Source organism: Phytophthora sojae (genome assembly GCF_000149755.1).
Source record: "Phytophthora sojae unplaced genomic scaffold PHYSOscaffold_7, whole genome shotgun sequence".
NCBI classification, from domain to species: domain Eukaryota; phylum Oomycota; class Peronosporomycetes; order Peronosporales; family Peronosporaceae; genus Phytophthora; species Phytophthora sojae.
This window is the reverse complement of record NW_009258121.1, coordinates 854,412-874,001: the sequence shown is the minus strand read 5'-3', so window position 1 is coordinate 874,001 and position 19,590 is coordinate 854,412. Positions and strand designations below refer to the sequence as shown.

At 51.1% G+C, this 19,590-nt stretch overlaps 5 protein-coding genes across 5 annotated transcripts; 1 reads left to right on the top strand and 4 right to left on the bottom strand.

Moving 5' to 3' along the window:
• Positions 1–641: 641 nt before the first annotated feature.
• Positions 642–980, top strand: PHYSODRAFT_516226 (hypothetical protein; the record flags this gene model as incomplete). The annotated part of the gene is made up of 1 exon (XM_009533777.1): positions 642–980. A coding segment is annotated over one exon (339 nt), but the record flags the coding sequence as incomplete, so codon positions are not given.
• A 3,896-nt stretch (positions 981–4,876) lies between these two features.
• On the bottom strand, positions 4,877–5,041 carry PHYSODRAFT_413086 (hypothetical protein; the record flags this gene model as incomplete). The annotated part of the gene is made up of 1 exon (XM_009533776.1): positions 4,877–5,041. A coding segment is annotated over one exon (165 nt), but the record flags the coding sequence as incomplete, so codon positions are not given.
• Positions 5,042–10,019: 4,978 nt separating this feature from the next.
• Positions 10,020–13,013, bottom strand: PHYSODRAFT_303679 (hypothetical protein; the record flags this gene model as incomplete). The annotated part of the gene is made up of 6 exons (XM_009533775.1): positions 10,020–10,478; positions 10,858–11,128; positions 11,419–11,659; positions 11,767–12,600; positions 12,693–12,899; positions 12,950–13,013. The coding sequence occupies 6 exons, from the start codon at positions 13,011–13,013 to the stop codon at positions 10,020–10,022; spliced, it is 2,076 nt and encodes a 691-aa protein (XP_009532070.1).
• A 3,777-nt stretch (positions 13,014–16,790) lies between these two features.
• PHYSODRAFT_415066 (hypothetical protein) lies at positions 16,791–17,237 on the bottom strand (the record flags this gene model as incomplete). The annotated part of the gene is made up of 1 exon (XM_009533774.1): positions 16,791–17,237. A coding segment is annotated over one exon (447 nt), but the record flags the coding sequence as incomplete, so codon positions are not given.
• A 645-nt stretch (positions 17,238–17,882) lies between these two features.
• Positions 17,883–18,347, bottom strand: PHYSODRAFT_419087 (hypothetical protein; the record flags this gene model as incomplete). Its single annotated transcript, XM_009533773.1, has 1 exon — positions 17,883–18,347. A coding segment is annotated over one exon (465 nt), but the record flags the coding sequence as incomplete, so codon positions are not given.
• Positions 18,348–19,590: the final 1,243 nt, after the last annotated feature.

The window sequence follows — 19,590 nt, the reverse complement described above, 5'->3', positions numbered from 1 at the left end:
GAGAAGGTAAGTTTGTTTATACAGAATCTCATAATTTGTAGTGGTTAACCACTAAAAGTTATGCTTTAATCTACAGGCTCTCATGACACGCCGGATTGGGTCCTTCATTTGGAAAATCGAGACAGAGTGGGTCGAAGACTATCTGCAAAATAAGCGAATCGTCGTCCTGGCGCTTGCGCGCAGGTCGAGAGAGTCGCAATTCGGTAAAAAATGTTTTTTTGTTAAAGCGTCATCCTTTTCCTAACATTTACCTTTATTTGAGTGTTTAGCCACGGGTTTACCTCCCAGAAGCCATAAACGGCGAAGAAAAGCATCGAGGTGTTAGAGCAAACGCGTGCCGGTTTTGCGCTGACTTGTGGAACGCACGCCGCGTACGGGCCGGAGGCCATGTACAACGTGGACGAAACGGCCATCAAATTTGACATGCCTCCGGCTCAGATGTGGGCAGTTAGAGGTTGCCAGGACGTTGTTTGCGAACACGTCCAAGCACACCGGTCGCATGACGGCGGTGCTCACAATTCGAGCTGATAGGAATGTCCTTTTTGTTCTCTCAATTTTAGTTTTCTTAAGCTAATTTGTTTTGGTTATAATACTTTATAGGGGAAAAGTTGCAGACTCTGTTCGTGCTTCGTGGCAAGCTGGGCGGTCGAATCGAGACAAGCGAGTTCGAAGAGTACCCTGAAGGACACTTCTACACCGTCCAAGAAAACGCTTGGATGGACGCTCTTACCTGGCGTTTTTACGTAGGAAAGTTGTTAAAATATGAAGTTGATGGGCCTGCTGTCCTCCTTCTCGACAACTTCGAGTGTCATGTGTCGGAAGAGAAGCAGTGGCTCGTTGCTGAAGTTGCTAATGCTACTGTGGTCCCCCTACCCGCAAACAGCGCACCTGCTTGCCAGCCGCTTGATGTCGGTGTAATGAGGCCACTAGAGGCAAAGTTGCGCATCGAGCTGGTCTGGCATCATGGGTGCCAGTGCTAAGGAAAAGCGGATCCATGAGTCGCTATGGAGCACACGTGTGGCAGAGGAGTCTGACTTTCAACTTTTATGTCGCAGGTTGCGCACTGCTAGACGGGGCGTCAACCTGTTGCCATCACCGCGGCATTCTTATTTCTATCGTTGAGGCTAAAGCTGCAGCGAAAGTGCAGACCCTGTTTCCAGAGTCCGACGCCATTGTCAACGAAAACGGGTACATTTTCGCACTTGCTACAATATGTTCCTCCACTATCGCTTGTTAATCTTACTGAATTAGCTTGAGCAGATAACGTTAGAGAGCGTTGGAAAGGTACTGCCAATCCATTAATTATGCCCCATCTATCATTTTTAATTTAATTTAGTGTGGATAGAGACTTTCAACAATAGCCCATCCACTTAAAGTACCTGCACACAAGATAGCTACATGGTCGTACACCAGTAAAACGAGCCCACTATTTAGAAAGATACAAATTTAGAAATGACACTCCTGAAATATTTCAGACACAGTTGTGTACCCATAATGCGGGCAACAACTCTGCATGAAACGCCCACGACTGTCGCGTATATGCCGATTGCAAGATATTTTAACTTTTGTTTTGTATACTTTAAAATAAAAGCCCAGCACTATCCGCCAGTCAGTTTCATGGGCTCAAGCCCACACAATACAACTTACCTTCAAGCTCCCAGCCGCAGCAGCCCCATCAACATGGGCACCCCCTTCCAGTACCACATCGAGGACGAAGCAGAAGCCTGAGTCCTATCTGGACGAGTACGTGTGGCGCTTCTGGTTCGTCCCTCCTAAAGCCAGCATAGGCCAGTATTTTGGCAGCCTCGTTGTTGCCATGATCAGAAATGAATAAGGTTTTGGAGTGTCTATTCTACATGTGTATCGTTCTATACAGTGGGCTCGTCTTGTCCATGAGCCAGGCATCGTCCCGAAGCGCGCCACCAGGGCACAATGGAGGACTTGTGGTGCCTGAACAACCGAGTTTAGATATTCTAGGAGTATCAGAACGAACATGCTTAGTCAAGCTAACGCTAGTAAGCTAAAGTTTTGTTTTTGCTGAAAACTCCTTATCCTTGGCGGTTAAGATCACTTACACGCTACCCTGAGCAATAATCTGCGGATGCAGCCGCAGCTGAAGCGCCTGAAATTGGCGCGCTTCTTTGTGCTGAGGTTGTAGCGTATCCAGTAGGCAGCTATCCGAGATGTCCGTGGAGGTACGTACCGTTCGCGACTCTGTTATTGTAGCCATACCAGCTTGTATGTCATCAGCCAGATTTTCGATGGATGAAGCTGTAGTCCGATTCAGAGTGGATGTTACGACTCTGGCGAAGCGATAATCCCCCTGTGCGGGATAGAAAACTTTAAGATGTTTAAGATGTTAATCTCCCTGTGCTGGATAGAAAACTTTAAAATCTTAAGCGATATTTCCACCGCTACAACCCTGATGACGCCTTGCGCCAATATGGGGACTTATGAAAAGTCGATAGCGGATGTGTCGGCTAATTTCGACGGAAGCACAAGTGCCTCATGGGCTACGCGCTTCATGCCTAACGCGTATCTGGAAAAAAAGGTGCATGCTCTCTGAGCCTCGGAATGGGCGTGATGGCTTGCGATGTGGAGCTCGTGAGGCTGAGCGAGGCGCCCCCCCATGATATGAGCTGGCTTCGCTGCTTATGACGAACCCGCCATACCCATCTCCGGCTCGCGTAAATGAACCGCTCTCCTCGAATTCAGCTGACAAACGGCAGCACAAACATCGCGTGGATACACGGCAACAGCGAGATGAGGCCAAGAGGGGTCAAGGCCTATAAAACCGAAGTGCTACGTGATGCTCTGGATCACGCGCCAGGATCCCAGGTGAGAACAGGGCGAAGATGAATACGTATTTTAGGTCCGGTGAGCTTGGGCTTGATCGCGGAACCGGTCCCCTTTGACGAGCTGAGCTTGGTCTGCGTAGTAGGTAGAAGTTGATGTGTGGCGAGGACGCGATTATATCCGCTGCATGTGCGCTGGGAGCGCTGGCGACTTCGTGCCGCTGGAACCGAGCGTGCTGTTGTCGTCACGACCGGCATGCTGGGGACGCCTGTGTGCGCTGCGGGTGCAAAACAAAATGACGTCCTGCTTACAGGCTACGCTAAATCTACCCTACCAGCCTATCGTTCTCGGAATTAAACCCTGTGTCGGATGTGGGGGGGGGGCTTGGGTTGAGTGATGAAACTACCGTATCTATGCTGTTAGTTGCGCCTTCCTGATCTTAACGAAAAGAACGATTTACATATCATAAATCACACATTCGGCTCTCGAAGCAGGGAGGCGGACAACACACTGTCTTCGTTGCGTGTGAGATCACTGCTGGCTTTAGCGGACGCAATAGTGGGTGTGTCCCGTATCCGTATTGTATTTAAAGACATGGATCCTAGTGTCAGTCCGGTTGTGGGGTATGAGTTGAATTTAAGGCCTTTTAGTAGGTATATCAATGAAGGCGCTTCCGCGTACATTTGATTGTGATCAAATCCACGTTTATATTCCACGTCGATACAACGTGTCAACTCGCCCAATTCAGCTACCCTGGTTTTGTATGCGGAGTGTTGAATGTTGCAAAGGCATTCCGCCTTGTTGCACTAATGATTACTACAGAGCTAAAAAACATTTCTAGAGCGGCAACAACGTCATGTAGCTTTTTCACGAGATGCGTCTTGTCTTGTAGGAGATAGGAGTGTGTTACCTAGAGGCTGAACACCGAAGGTTACTGTAGAATTTATGGCTTGCACATGTCTGCCACCAATGAAGAAGACACTTTGAGGAAAAGGATACTGTTTACATGGAGTACCCACACTGTACCTAACGGCATGTAGCCGGGCGGACGACGATGCGAAGCACTAGCCCATCGAGGGCTGATTGCCAGTCAGCCGCGTGGTAATCCACCGTGCGCACAGTCCTACAGTAATGACGCCACCACTCAGGTACGTCTTGAACAAGATGAGCCATTTCCCGATTGACGTAGTTGTTAACGTTGGGGCTGTGTTTTGGAGTTGCGCGGGAGCTTTGGAGCCACCAGGGCAGGGTTGCGAAAAACGGACAAAAACAAATTAAAAACAATATCACTTCTTTGTCCAATCGGAAGAAAAAAAATTATGTGGACACATCATAGTGGAAGGGACAATTGTTTTTCGGATCAGAGGTAGTACTAATCATAGAGTAGTAATTATACCGTAGCTTCGCCACTTGATTCAAAGATCTGAGCTTGCTCATGAGCTTCTAGTGGAGCCCATATACAGCAGGACCGCCAGGTTTGTCGGCGACTCGCACAGACCACGGAGGGGGGGGGGGGCATCAATGGTTCGAGCCAGATATTTATTTACAGCTCATTTATCACTTGTCGTACAGCACACTTAATTAATATTATTACCAAACCAGAGCGCCGCCAGGTGAATCTCTGCCGTGGTTGACTTCAAGGGCTGGGGCAGCTTCCTTGAAGCTGCACAACTCGGGCGAGGTAAAGCAGCGGAGCGTGAAGAACACCGTTACGCTCATAGCATGTGTAGAAGGCCGTGAAATGCTCCGAAGCATGCGTCTAGCCTTCGAGCAAAACGCTGATCTTGCTCGTTACCTCACAGCCAAGCTTGACCTCGACGGCTCTGGTGACAGACTCCATGTCGCTACAGAACGTTTTAACACATAGATGGCGCAAATTCGTGTATCTGTTACAACTCAACCAATGTCGTTGAGTAGTAATAAAAAAACTTACCGCCGGGTTAGCGGTTGGTCGCAAACGTTGAAGTGCAAGTTGCCCATCATCACCCATTCAAGCCAGTCAAACTAATTCTGGCCTTATAGCTGATCAAAGCGCAGGGTCGAATCCGTTGCATCCGACCCAAATCAGAAAGGACGCCTAAAAGCCAGGGTGCTTGACACGGACATTATAGGCGAGATTGCTATAGCCGCGCCCAACAGCATGCTTGAGCACGCACTGGCACATCTTGCCGGCGAAGTATTCAGAGAGCTCATCGTTGTCGTTAAGCAACAGTGAGAAGAAGAACAGCACAACGGTTTGGTGGGATGAGGATGGGGTGTAGACTACGAGGTTGAGCATCACAGCAAGCCTGGTGAGTAGGGGTGGTGTTCTGTCTGAAGTAAAGTGAAAAGTGGGAGGATGCGACAAAGAAAACGTAGTGTGGCCAAGTTCTGGGCCGGGCGTCGCAATGGTTGGTGTGGGGAAATAGTAATACCGCGAAGGAAAAAAAACAGACCCGCCAAAAGTCGGTATTTTCGCCGATTTTTCGTCCACAGTGACAAAAGAAGGTCAATATCATGACAATAATAATGTCGATTTGTATAACAAAGGCCACGAAATATTCTAGATATTTTCTAATTTTATGTAATATTTAGTCCAAATGCACACACTTTGAGTATAACAATACAATCATAAAATTCACATGACATTTTCCATTTTCTAGAAAAATCTAATGACAAACAATATGTATTTTCAGCGCAAAAAAACGTTGGATTTCGTGGGTAGCCAATAACAACACTTTCGCGGTTTCATCTACGATGTTAGATTAATGGGCTTCTAGTATCACATCAATTACGCATTAATACTTCGCTGGCTCACTACAAAATGACGTTTCCAAATTTCACGGGGTAGCTCCTAAATGACAGCTCCCTCTGATATGGCCTACGGACATCACAAATCGGTCTTGATGCGGCCTGAACGTTAGTATTTTTTTACATGGTTATGGGTGCTGTTTTGCGTAAGGCAAGATATCCCAAACGTGTCGCCTTCAATCTGCAACAAGTTTTTTTTTTCGCAGCAAGATCAAATTTAGCGGGAAAAATCGGCAGAGTTTTAGGGGGGTCTTTTACAACGTCCTGGTACGGGTAGGAACGCCCCAAACGCAACAGAAGACCTTCAAATAAGACGAGTAGATACTGAGGCTTATTGTGGAGCACTGGCAGTTAACCATAACATATTGGTTTAAGCTAAACGTTGACAATATATGATTGTTGAATTAGCGTTACAAATACAACTGCCGGTACCCGTTTATGACCGAGTCCTGGTTAACCGTGACAGACATTGGCATGCGTCCGTTGACAGCAACATGTTTACCTACGCGCGGCAACTCGAATCCGTTGCCTCCACTGTCTACAACAATGAACTCCATCACCTTTTGAGGGGGTACAAAGCCCTTGTCAAATGTATGCCACTTGACATAATCAACTGCCTCTTGCTACGGTGTCGTAAGTAGCCTTGCGATACTGGAGGGTTTGGATAGATGCAAAATAAAGCACACATCCAGTGCGTTGAGCTTTGGTGACCTAGGGGGATGGTATCGCATCGTGATCTTCCAGACATCCACCTTAGCTGCGCCACCGGTTCCCTGTCATCTTCACACATATGGAGACCAGCGCTGTCCTGCTGCGTGAACACTGGTGTACCTCTCGGAACGGTATCAAACACCATGAGATCAGTTAGACCCGAGCTAAACTTAGTGACATAGGTTAGCTTACCCGAAAGCTTGGCTCGAATAGCAGACAACAAATTCTCGGCGAGGAAGTTGCGATAGAGTGACCGCGTAGTTGGGATGCTCTTCCCCACCTTAGCGCCATTGGGCCTGATCATGGAGCTTTGCTGTGCCTCAGTTGCTTCAATGATGGACCATATCCCTAGCCTCCCATCAAAGCGATGCTTGTGGTAGCAACCGTCCCGGGGGACGGGCTAATGCTGCCAAAAACATGATCTTGCCTATGTAACGTTTAATGGGGCAAGAGCGATACGGAAGCTGCTCCGTCGGCGCCAAGTAGTACTTGCTGGCCCCATTGGCGAGGTTATACCACTTTTCGTCTGCATGTACAATACCATACATGTGATGCATTCGGTAAAACAGTACCCCTAAATAGAAAACACACATAAATGCACAACATTTATACACAGTAAATTACTTCCGTAAATTACAAAATACAATACCTAGAGGCATATCAACATGTGCTAGAGCCCTCTGGATACGCCGCGTCTTATGGGCATCGGGCAGCGTCGGCTTCACGCATGAGACGACACGACGATGCATTCCATCAGCGAAATCGCGCTACGACGTCGATCAAGGAATGCCGGTATCTTGGTCAAGAGACCGCTGTGTCTGGCGCCAACAGAGAGGGCCAGCTTGGACACGATCAGTTACTTCCTGTGATCAGAGCTGACCCTTTCGTTCAATGTTTGTTCTATTCAAATCACCATTAATTTGCTGGTAGTACCGAGCTGAGTACTAGATCCTGAAATCTCAGTCTAAATCGTAGTTTTGGCCATTCCAAGTTTATGCTTACAGAGGTGGTCTATGCATCAAGACACTACTCTTTAAAACATACCAAGTTTTTTAATTACTGTATGGGGAGCTATTCCATCGAACCTTGCATGTATTATATTGTGCCTTTCACGCATTCTCATTTTATCTAGCAGAATTCTATCGCGCTCCACCGGGTAAAACCGGGCGCTTTCTACCAATTCAGCCTTAAACACGATCTGGCAGCTAAAAACTACCTAATTAGGACCTCTCCTCATCATCAATGCTAATATGGTTGGCACAACTACATCAGCACTTAACCAGTAAGAACAAGCAGTGCGGGCTCGCGCTAGAAGCCCGTACCAACCGTAAAAAACAAACTGGTCGTTGTGCTCAGGGTTCAGCGTGTAGTCTACCTTCCACTACTCTGCGTCTGCGCTGTGGACGGTGCTGCTGGCTCCACAGTAAATCTTCAAGTGGTCTAGCTGTCCCACAAGACGTTCTCAACCGCTCCGACGGTTGCTTCGTGCTGTGATTGTATTGCGCACATGCTGGGGACGTGATCTCACCGGTATTGCAACCTCGCAGGAGTCTCGAGCTTGGAAACGTGGTGTCTACCTACTGTAAGTTTCATATCAGCGCTAATATGGCTTATATTATGGGGTTTCAATGTAAGCATTAATGAGGATTATTTTTCTATTAAAATGAGTCAGGGCTATGTGCCTGCAAATCCATCCTGGCAGATTTGAAATTCACTCAAAAGCTGGTGTCACACATAGCTGTCTGACCGGGGCACGCTGAAAAAATGGTGCTGTTTGCACTCTCCTTCCACACCAATCCTCTCGACGCGCTAGCTGAAACCATGGCTAGATAGCCCTGAATCTCCTTTATCTTTTGAGTGCACATAGTGCATTAGCCCCACACGTCCTATTTGCATATCGTCCTGGTAGTGAGGGCACTCCCAAGGTGATTGATCCGAGGAGATAAAACGGACGCAATAAATGAGCTTGGCGAGGAATTAGCCCAAACGATGCGTCTCGCGAGAAGCATCTTTGGTCAGAGCAAATCCTCATTTTCGCCAAACGATAATCCTCATCGATGCTTACATTAAAACCCCTATTGCATCTATCTGTCTAGTTGTACATTGTTTCGGCTCACGCAAGTATAAGATGTACAGGCAGCGTTGTCAATAGGTACCAGGTCCAGCTAGTTGTGGTGGACGCGTTACCGAATGTGCTGAATACACAGTACAACATGATGTGCCCCCCCCCCCCCCTCTGTACGGACCTCCCGTTCCTAGCTGCCTACCGTTCACGTGGAAGACGGAGCCCCTTGTACATGTGAATTTTGGCATTATCTAGGATTCCGATAGATCTACAGTATATGAAAAACATAATTAGCTTAAGACTGTCTCAATTGTATTGTACCTTGGTGGTAATGATCACGGATTAAGATACGGTGCAATTTTCTTCGGAATACGTCATGAAAGGCAACTCTGTCCAACATACCCGACGTCGATTCCCATGCAAAGAACCCTGACGCATCAATTGCAGCCAAACTCGATAAACGCTCCCCACGACTAAAGGGTAGAGTGACAATCGCAAGTGTGCCTCGACGTGACCAAGTATACTTTCTCAGCGCATCTCTACCGTCTAGTTCTCAACTAGTACAGTGTAAATTGGACGTAGTGTTAAAAAAATCTGCTTGTGCTGGCTCTCTTTTGCGTGCGCGCTGAGAAAGTATGTTTCTTGTAATTTTAAGATCAAACGTTAGCAAACGACAAAGTGTACGCCTAGAATAGCTTTGCGCGTTGCCAAAGCTTTCCTTCACTGCCTCCAGCAATTCCTCTAAGTAAACACATGGATGGACACGATTGTATTCCTCTACAATTTCGACTGCCTCCTTAGCCCTCTAGCTGACTTGTTTTTGGTATCATCAGGTAGCGCGTTTCCCTTCGTTGGTGAACGAGTACATATTGCGACTAGAGACCGCGGGGACCGAGTACCACCTCTTTCCGTTAGTGCATGTATCCAAATTGAAGCCGGTAAGAGAGTTCCCCGAACGGCCGCGGATCCTGTTAACAGTGGAGGAAGCAGATCGGTTCGATTTCGATGAGGCTCTACTGCCGGAGGAAAGCTGGGATCGACCGCTGGAAGAAGATGAGGTTGGAGTAAAGAGGATCCTGGACATGATGGCGGGACGGAAGACACAGTATGGACACGCGCTGCGCAAATTCATGATCACGTGGAAGGGGTACGAAGAACCCTCGTGGGTGAACGAGGCTGATCTGAACTGTGGTGCACTGATCTACGATTTTCTGACCGCCCGTGCGAAACGGAGCAGGTTCCAAGTCATGCAGTCACATGAAGAAGATTGGCGAGGGCGACCGTGTCTGTCGGCTGGCGACAGACATGAAGTTCAAGGCGGAGCATCAGCAGGACGGCTGCAGCATCAACGGAGGAGGGGATCCCTCGGACGGACTGGTCGTCACGAGGGGTGAACTGACGAAGAGGTAGGGCAGGGAGGTTGCCCGTTTGTGGAGGGCCAGAGGTGCATGTGTGTGTAACGAACAAGCAGAAAGAATGCCGAACGATGAACTGGATCTGACGAAGGTGGAGGAAAATGTGACGATATGAATTACGAACGGTGGAATGAAATTGGATTACGATATACAATCGGGCGACTAGCTACTGAATTCTGCTACCAAGATGAGACTAAAGCTAGACGCGCAAGGCGCGGGATCTGCAGCCCTAACTGCAGCGCTCAGGTGCGGGAGAACTTCAACCGATGGTGAAGGATTCGAAACGCCGGGTGCGTGTCGAGGGCCGTGCGGAAGTGTTTACGCCACGAATCGACTCGATCGCAGTCAACCAAAGCCGCCACCAAACTCGTCGGCACTAGACGCCCCTCGGTGATGGCTTCACGAGCTGGTAACCACGTCGTGTCCTCGCTCGGCTGGGGGAAACGGGCGAACATGCGATTCAGCCAGAGATCCAAGTCGCAACAGCCACTCCGGCGCGCCTTTCCGAAACCTTGCTCTTGCCAGTTCCGGTACTTCTCATGAGCGTGCGAGCTACGATTCTTGCAGCTCGTGTAGAAGGAGGAGAACCAGGAGTCTGACCGCTTCAACTCCTTGGAGATCGGGAACGGGTGGGTCGACTCCCAGATCGTTTGCAGGCAGTCGTTCTCGAACTCCAGGTAGCCGTCGACGATGCTCAACAACTGGGGCGAGGCGTACAAGTCGAAGGTGTAGGGTACTGGGCGAGTAGACGCCGAGGCTCCTCGGCGTACAGAGCCTCCACGTTACCACGTGTGATCAATCCTGGCGCGTACCGAGCGAGATCCAAGGTGCCGCCACGTTCGACACGCTCAGGAAACATCCAGTCGGCGGTCAGTACGTGGTAGTCAATGATGACTCGGGGCGTGATGGTAACACGGAGATCTACGAAGGCTCCCCAAGGCTCAACTTCCGCTGCGGAGACTGCACGCTGCTGTCGAAGCCCAGGGATGACCCCAGAGGACCGAAAGAACGAAAAGCGACAGCATCTGTGCCCGCCATGGGGATCTGTTCGCCGGCGCCGGAAGGGTGTGTTCGACCAACCGCAGCTTCCGGAACTTCGACTGAACTGCGGGCGGCCACCGACGTCTCGCGAGGAGAGTTGTTGAGATCTTCGGTGCTCGCTTCATCCTCCACGTAGTCCAGCTCCTCGTTGTCCTCATCGACTTCGATAGGGGCGGAGGCGGATCCGGAGACTGTCGGCGGCGCTTCGCCACAGGAATTGCGACGACGGAGATAAGCTCGGGAGCGGGCTTGGGCCACGCATAGTTCCTCGTCGACGGAGCCCTCCGAGCTCGAATCGTTGGACTCCGCTCTGGCGCCCAAGTATGCGCAGCCGTCGTCCTGATCGTCATCGACCAGATCTCCTAAGGCACCGAGACCGGACGAGGCCCGAGCAGCCGAGGATTCGGAACATGTGCACACGGGTGACGATCCGCGACGAACACGTTTGGTTGCGGGAGCTTACCCATGATCAGATCTAGCAAACGACGGCTGACGACGTCAGACGAGCCAGGAGGAGAACCAGCGGGCTGGAGACGGGCCTCCGAAGATGCAATGCCGGAGACGCCAGGAGGGACAACTACGGCCACGGAGACGATCTACCTGATACGCTCGAGTGCGAACGTATGATCCTCAGTCAGAGCGGTGTAGAACGTCTCCAACACATCATGCTCGGTCTCCAGCGAGCGAAAATCAACCTTCACGTCGTCGAAGTCACGACGCAGGTGGCCGTAGGCGCCTTGAAAGTCCTCGATTTGCGCCAGAAACTCGCGGCAGTCCCGGCACGAGATGTGGGGGAGGCTGGAGCTGGAGGGGCGGTAACAGCGGGTGTCGGATCGGGTGACTCTTGGACAGCCATCAGCTCGACTTGGAGATTTTCATTGTCAGCCTGAAGGGCGTCTCAGGCAGCGAGGGCGACGCGCAGCTCTTCCCGGAGGACGTTATTCTCACTACGCAATTGTCCGAGCTCGCCTATGCGTGCGTTAGCTTGCGCTAATCGCTCTTGCGACCGACGGAAGTTGGCGGAGAGGGCTTGGTGATCACGTGCGTGCTGAGCCCGATGCTGGCGGAGCCGGTCCGGCTGGCCTTCGAGATCGCGGGCACGGCGCTGTGCGTCGTGCGTTGCGTCGTGCTGTCGACTCAGAGCTTCGTTGGCTCGTTCCGCAGCAGCCGTGGCAAGTCTGGCGTGGCGGTCGGCGTCGCGCAGATCCTTTTGGAGCCGATCCCGATGCGCGGTGACGCGGTCAACTAGCCCGTCCAGCTCGCGGATCCGTTCGCCCCGGACGTGGAGCTCGAGGCGGAGTGAGCGAACAACTGGGTCACCACGGGACATGACGGGCAAGTCCTCCCGAAGCTGGCGGTTAGACTTCTCAGCCTTCTGGGCGTGTTTCAGCAGGTCCTTAAGACGGATCTGGATCTCGTCGCACCGCATGCGACACTGGACGAGATCAGCGTCGGCGGCGGCCTTGGATGTTTGGACGGCGTGAATTTGGTTGTGATGATCCGAGAGCTGGCAATGGAGATCCGAGTTCTCGCGGCGTACATCCCTCAGGTCCGGAGCGATCTGGGACACCGATCCATGCAACTCTCCATCAACCACGCGACCCTCCATCCGGCGTTCCAGTCTTGCAGCGTAATCTTGGAGGTGTGTAATCGCCTCAGCCAAAGTCTCGCGTAGCAGGTGGTGCTGAATCTTCAGCACCTCGAACTGGCGCAGCTCGTCCTTCATGCGATCCATCCTGGCTACGGCATCAGCCGCACGGAGGTTCGCGTCGTCGAGGCGAGCTTGACTCGAGGTTTATTTGCGTTGGACGAAGTCGATGTACTGGATCGCAGTCTCCCGCAAACCCGCCGGCGCTGCGTGGCGTTCTTCGTACGCTGCGGGTCAAGGGTGTTGGCACGGCGCAACTCGTCGTAATCGGCCAATACACTGCGGTAGTGGGTGATCACAGCCAGCAGCGAGGAAGGAATGACGTCGGCAGGATTCAGGGACAACGCGAGGGGCATGACAGCCTGCAGGTGATCGGAGGGTGCGGAGTCGCAGATGACGCACGGTGGAGGAGGAGTCGGAGAGCGGCCGTACCCTATGACAACAGCGACACGGGTCCTTGGCACAGGGACGTCTGCCTCGTACGGGGGTCGGGTGCCGGCGTAGTGGCCCCAGCGGGCTCAGGATGACGGTGACGCGGCGGAGTCATTGTGGAGCAGGAGACGTCTGGAGGCAGCCGGTTCCGGTGAGTGGATTTGGGCAGCTACCAAGGAAATCTTCGAATGATGTGGATCAAAGGTGGCACGAGATGAAGCCGTTGCGCGGCAGCGACCTCGTCCCAGGGGCGAATGTGGTAACCGCTCAAGAATGGTCTTGATGGAATCGGATCCGCTAGTTGACCGGATAATGGGATCCGGCGGTTGGTGACGTTGCCGGGTCGCTCGGATAACGACATGGTTGCTGGATCAGGGTATGGTTGCTGGAGTAGGTCGGTTGAAGTTGGACCAGGTACAAGCGGTGTGGTGCACACGGATTGGGTCATCTAAATTAGGACCACGTAGATTAAGTATGGGTATGTACCAAATTATGGGTACCGTGGCTACAGCGGGATAGGTTCCGAGCCGGATGGGAAGGCTGGGTACAGGCTAACATAAATCAGAGTCAAATTTGCTTGGGAACCACTCACTTGGTCTTTAGTATTGGGATTTGCATTGGCCCATACTGTAACAGGGTTACACGCACAAGTGGCTACAGTCACTTGTAACTCTAACAGACACGACGTCTGTTAGAGGTTCGAAAGACTTTCTCGACCTTGGTGTAAGACACACCAAAGACTACATACATTTACGATCACCACGACGGGTGGTCCAAAGAGACTTAGGGTTCCTATTGGCTGAAAGCAGCATATTTTCGTCAATGAGCGACATGCATAGCATTGGAATTCTGCCAACCAGCCGTTGGCAAATTCCTAACTTAGAATATTACATTTAGAGGAAGTCAGAAAGCATAAAACAAAAATAGCAGTTCTCATTTTAACCCAAAAACATTTTTTGGATCGTTTATTTAGATTAATCTATACTCGGAGGCCCGAGTATAATTAACACTAGTTTAAACTAAGATACGCTTCATCACACACGTGCGCACACGTGTAAGCTGAAGTAGTGAGCCAAATTAGGCCCATTACACATACTGTAATCAAGTAATTTACCCTCGCAAACGTGGTAGACTACAGGATAGCTTGGCCAGTAGCTCGCGCCCTTCGCCCCCCCCCCCCCCCCAACTTCCCCGCTAATAGGAGGCGGCAAGCAATGTAAAGGAAAAGGATACAACACCCTCAACAAGGCAACGACTCCGGATCTGGTATATTACTTATCGGATCCACAAGATGTACGGCCAAGACCAAGGATCGACCTACTCAGACCCGCGTGAAGGAACCCCACTGCGCACCTACCCCAACATATCCCCAAGTCCCCGCCAAGGGCGTTCAAGCTCATCACCTGCGTGTCTCGAGTCAACGAGAGAGCAGATCCAGCCCGCCGACGGGTACACGAGGTGAGCCATTCAGCAACCTACGGTTATCGGAGTACCCTCTCCGTTAGTCGGTGTCTGGGCGCAGTGTGTGAGTGTGGGATCCCTTCTAATTCCGGCGGATCCACTTCATCACAATGGGGAGCCTTCTTCTCGCGCGGGAGACCAACCAACCCCCCCCCCCCCCGCCATCTCCACCTTCTCGAGCTCTTCCTTCGGAAAGTCACAGGCTAGCATTTCCTGGACCAGTTCTCGAATGCGGATCAAGAAGCTCCTCGAGCTATACCCGAATTTCCACAGTCATCTGCCTCGGTATGGCCTAGTATCGGATCCCACGTTCCCAACCCAGTCTCCGACGATGCTGAAGATAAGCTGTCCGTGCTCATCGTAGGTGGTGAGGTTGCCGAAGCAGAGGTCGTATCCGCCAAAGTCGAAACGCCAGTAGGGAAAGATGCGCGTGCGGATCGCCTTGTCGCCAATGAGCTTCTCTATCCTCACGTTAATGGGGATGGCTAGGATCGGTAGATATAAAAGTCAGGAGTAGCATCCGCGTCCAGCTCTGTTTTCACACCGGAATCCCGATAATCGTATGTAGTGATGTCCTCAACCTCGTTGTCTTCATCAAGCTCCAGCTCCATTTCGGAATCACTCGCCGACCCGCGCTCACTCTGCTCCAACGCAAAATCACTGTCACAGGCGTCTTCCCTCGCCTGCGGCACCACTTCTGGCTCACTCTCCGACGCACTTCATACCAACGCTGCTGTCGTTTGTCGTCACGTCAGTTGCGCTTGGCTCCGCGTCATTGTTGGTCTCCACCTCGGGTAGCTCTGTCCTCGTCGCCCCAGCGCTGCCTCTCCGCCTCCAATAACTTGCATCCAGCAGCACAACGGTCGCCTTGATCTCGACGAACTGTCTTCAGAAGTGACTAAAGTTCAACATGTCTTGGCTGGCAGCTTTGGTAACAGCCTTGTGCGCACTGAGGCAGATTAGAGAATGAGCGAAGTGAGCACGAGACGGTACCATCGAATCGATCATTAAATATTCTATATCCGGTGCGGGGCAACTTCAACAGCTCGTTTTGAGAAAACACGATAGCAAGCCAAGCTTATTTGCAAAGGGTGCGACTATTTTAGCAAAAGCTATTAAAATAGCTTTTGATTTTAAAAACTAGTTTTTGCTTTGTGCTTCAATCGAAACATACAACCTAGACTACGCTGTGTAGAGTACTATGTTAAGATACGGCGCCACTTTAGGAGAGATTTCGGAGTGCCATTTTTACTTTGTGGTAGCAGTCTCAATTTTTGGCGTATGACCGTGCTTTTGGTAGGAGCGAGAAAGAGGGCAATTTCGACAGTTTGTAGGACAAGAACCAATCAAACGCGACGCACGGAACCCAAGAAACAAGTAAGCCTTGGAGCCATCTCGAATCGCAGGTGGCGCCAGTTTACGAGAGATTTTGATTGGGGGGGGGTTGAAATGCCATGTGTTTGATTCGCGTTGCTACACACCGGATGTTATCGACCAATCATAGCAATTGGTGCCTCGATTCCTGCATTATCATTAGCTGAAAAGGGTTTTCTTAAACTGAGCACTCACTACTAACGTGGCGCCGTACCTTATGTAGTATTCTACACAGGTTACAGTACCGTATCCCACAGAAAGACTACTTTCGGTCTTTTTTATTTGGTGCTCAAACTACTGTAAAATAACTCCAGTTTCTTAAAAAAAAAAAACAAGTTTCGTCTTGTTAATACTAAGTATTTAGTAGTTATACGTGTTTGATTGGTCAAAACTACGTTTTAATTTCAAAAGAATTCCCCAAGGTTTTGAAACGGCAGTTAACCATTCTTTCTGCGAGGTACGGTACTGCGATAAAGCGGGCTGAGCTCTCGTCTCTGGACGTAAAGTTGCGCGCCATTTGCCGCTGCTAGTGTGTGTTTCGTCCGCAGATTTATCTGAGTTTCGTGGATGAAACAGAAATGAATCCTGTTGAATCTACGAATGAAACTCACGGGCCTCACGAAAAAGTTGTTCTGCTCAATAAACTGCTTGACACCGACGGCACAAGTGACTATCAAAGTGCAATTCATTGCTCGCCGCCTTCTAATAGTCTACAAGATGCAAGATGCAATTCTCTCTCTCATAAATTAATTAAATTAGCTCAAAAACGTACGCAAGAACCACTCACTTCAGTTGTTCGAAGCAACTACAGATGCTCGCCTAAGTAGTCGTAGGTGTTGTCAATGTAGTAGTCCAGGGGCTCTTGGATCACGATGTCTTGTTCTGCACGAGCTGCAGAATTGACTTCTTCGCTATCTTCATCGTCTGCGTCCTCGTCGAAGTCTTCGTCGTCGCTTGAACTTGAGACATCATCATCATCGTCGTCGTCATCCGAGTCGTCAGCGTCGAAGTAGACACTCGGCACGTTTTCAATAGTTGGGTCATCGCCGAGCGTTGCTGGGTTGTACACAACCGGTGGCAACGGTTTTTTCTCCATGTGACTCCAGTACAGCGACACCAACATGTTGACCTTTTCCAGACCAAGTTGAGACCGACAACTTGAGTAGATGTACTTGTGTGTACTCCCATTTCTCTCCGTCGCTGCCGACGATGGCGGCATCGTGAAAATCCTTCGCGCAATCCTTGACAAAATCGGGTACTTGTCACGCTCTTCGCCCCACCACTCTAAGGGGGCCGTACGCGATTCGGTCCTCCGCTGCTTCGGCGTCCAGTCCCGCTTCCGATTCCAAAAGACACCAGCCTCCTTAAAGCATTGATCAACTTCATCTTTTGAGAACCCCAGCCTTTTCGCCACTTTACGGATCTGGTTCTTCGTTTTATTTCTGTCATCGTCAACGAAACCGCGCGGATCTTGGGACGGGTCTAAGAAGTAGGCGATCCCCATGGCATCGGTGTGCATCTTATCCCATCTTGCCTTGATCAAAGCATGAATTTGCTTTGCTGCATCGACCAAAACTGTTGGGGATCTGTAGATGGGCTTCTTCAGGAGGTCGTTGAACGCCCAGTACACCAGCGATATGCAGGTCCCATCAGCCTCCATCAGCCCCAGCTTCTCGATGATCGGCTCCAAAAGCTTGATGACTTGCTCACCCTTCTCCCAGAAGTTTTCGTCGCGCACAATCGTTTCAACTTTTTCAAAAGCAATCTCTTTCGCGGACTTTTGTTGCTGCTGCTGATCCGCATTCTCTTGGACTTTCCTCGACATCTTCTTGGTGCGATTGCTCTTCCTCGATGCCTTGGTTGGGGCAGGTACGAGCACCACACGTCGCTTCTTGATGCCTTTGTATGACTCCATGAGCTCCTCGTCGTCGAAAACGTTGGTGATAGCTTCTCTGTTCCGAATGACGTTCACAAGGCACTGGTATGCGGAGTACCAACGGGTAGCAACTGGAATCGTAAACGATCGGCCATGCACGTTCGTCGAGCCGGACTGAGCCAGCTCAAGTTTGGCAGCCTTGAAACGCGCGAGAAGCTTGTGGCGACCCATGAAATACGCCGTAAATGCCTCCGCACCAGCTGCAACTGCCTTGACTTCATCCAACTTCGCCACGTCTTGGAGCAGCAGATTGGACGTATGGGCAGCACAACCATTGCAAAAGATTCCACGCTTCTCGAGAATCTCCCAGGCCTTTTCCATGTTGCCAGCACTGTCGGTCGTACAACTTGCCACTTTGCCCGGACCGATAACGTCTTCCAACTCGCTGATTTCTCTGATCATAAGCCTAGCGATATATTTGCCGGTTTGCGAGTCGAATCCCACAGCAATCGTCTTGATGTGCACAACACCCATGTTCGGACTTGACGCCACAACATTGATCATCTTCTCGCGTTTCAAATTTGACCACCCGTCAAATGCGACTGCAACGAACGCATGGTCTTTTTGCATCACCAGATACTTTTTCTCCGTGTGCTGCTCGAACGACGCCGTTAGGAGCTCGTCGCCCACCTTCTTCGCCGATGGAATGGTCAGGACTGGATTGGCGCCGTTCATCATGAACGTGAAGGAGGGAAGTTCAACGATCCGAAACGCCGATCCAGATTCATACACGAAGTTGGCGATTGTGACGGGGTCACACAGCACAATGCACAGAGGAAGTGCGTGTGGATATTACTATCCAGGTGAACAGCAGTTCACCAGTTCCCGGCCTCAAAGAGAACGGTTTGCTACAAAGGAATAGGTTATAAGACTGACTGTGTTTTGGTAGAGGTTAACTTGGTCTTAATACAAACTACAAGTTAACTATACAAAAGCCCACACAAACTCAAATGGTTGGCTTGCGGTGCTACTGGTACCATGTACCATGTACTCGGGAGAGTGACACCCGTCACTCTTCATGGAATGGGTACACTTGATTGTACCCCGTTACATCCTCCCCCACTTATCTGAGAATCACATCTGATTCTCCAATCAGCTTCGAGAGAATCCGAACACCCAAAGGTCGAATTCTCGGGCGACGCCGCTGCAAGGCTGGCGCGCCTCATCGTCACGCCTACAGTGACTTGTGCCCGCAGCGGGCACCCCGCGCGGAACCCCCTGCCGTCGGCGATGTTGGCCGCGAAGCCGACGCCTTTAGTGGCCGTATCCACAGCGCTAGCAGGCGCAGAGTGCCTCGGCACGGGATGCATGTGCCTCCAAACTTGCAGTGTCCTCGTAGACAATCAGCCGTTGGCGTCGCATGGCCCTCGGCCCCCGCTGGCACGTTCGTGCTGCAGTGCCCCCCGCGAGGGACAGCACTTTTCCGGTCAGCGCGTAGCGTAACCATGGAGAGAGCTGTGCTGCTCATCTCCGGCCATGACAGCGGCCCGACAGGGCCCCGCTCGTCACAGTACGGTGTGCCGGTCGGCCGAATACGTCGGCTCGACCCATGGGCTATGGTCAAGCGCTGACCACAGCCATGAAGCGTCATGCTTCAACGTCGTGTTTGCTTGAGCGACCATGGCTGCTTCCAGCAACCCGCTCATCATACAGAGCAACGCGGCGGACTTGTCTAAAGCCCTGCAGCGCGTCACGGCCATCACGTCGCCGACGCTAAGGTGTCTTCCTTCGACACCAGGGTACCGCAAGGGTACTTCATCGTGGTGTGGGGTGTATTGCCCTCCGTCACCGGCGATTGCATCCTGCGTCGCGGCGACCAACACCAAGTCGGTGTGCGCGCAAGACCGCATGGCACACAGTCCATACAGGACCTCAAGGTGTACGAGGGCACCGCCTTATACACCAAAGGCATGTCGTGTAT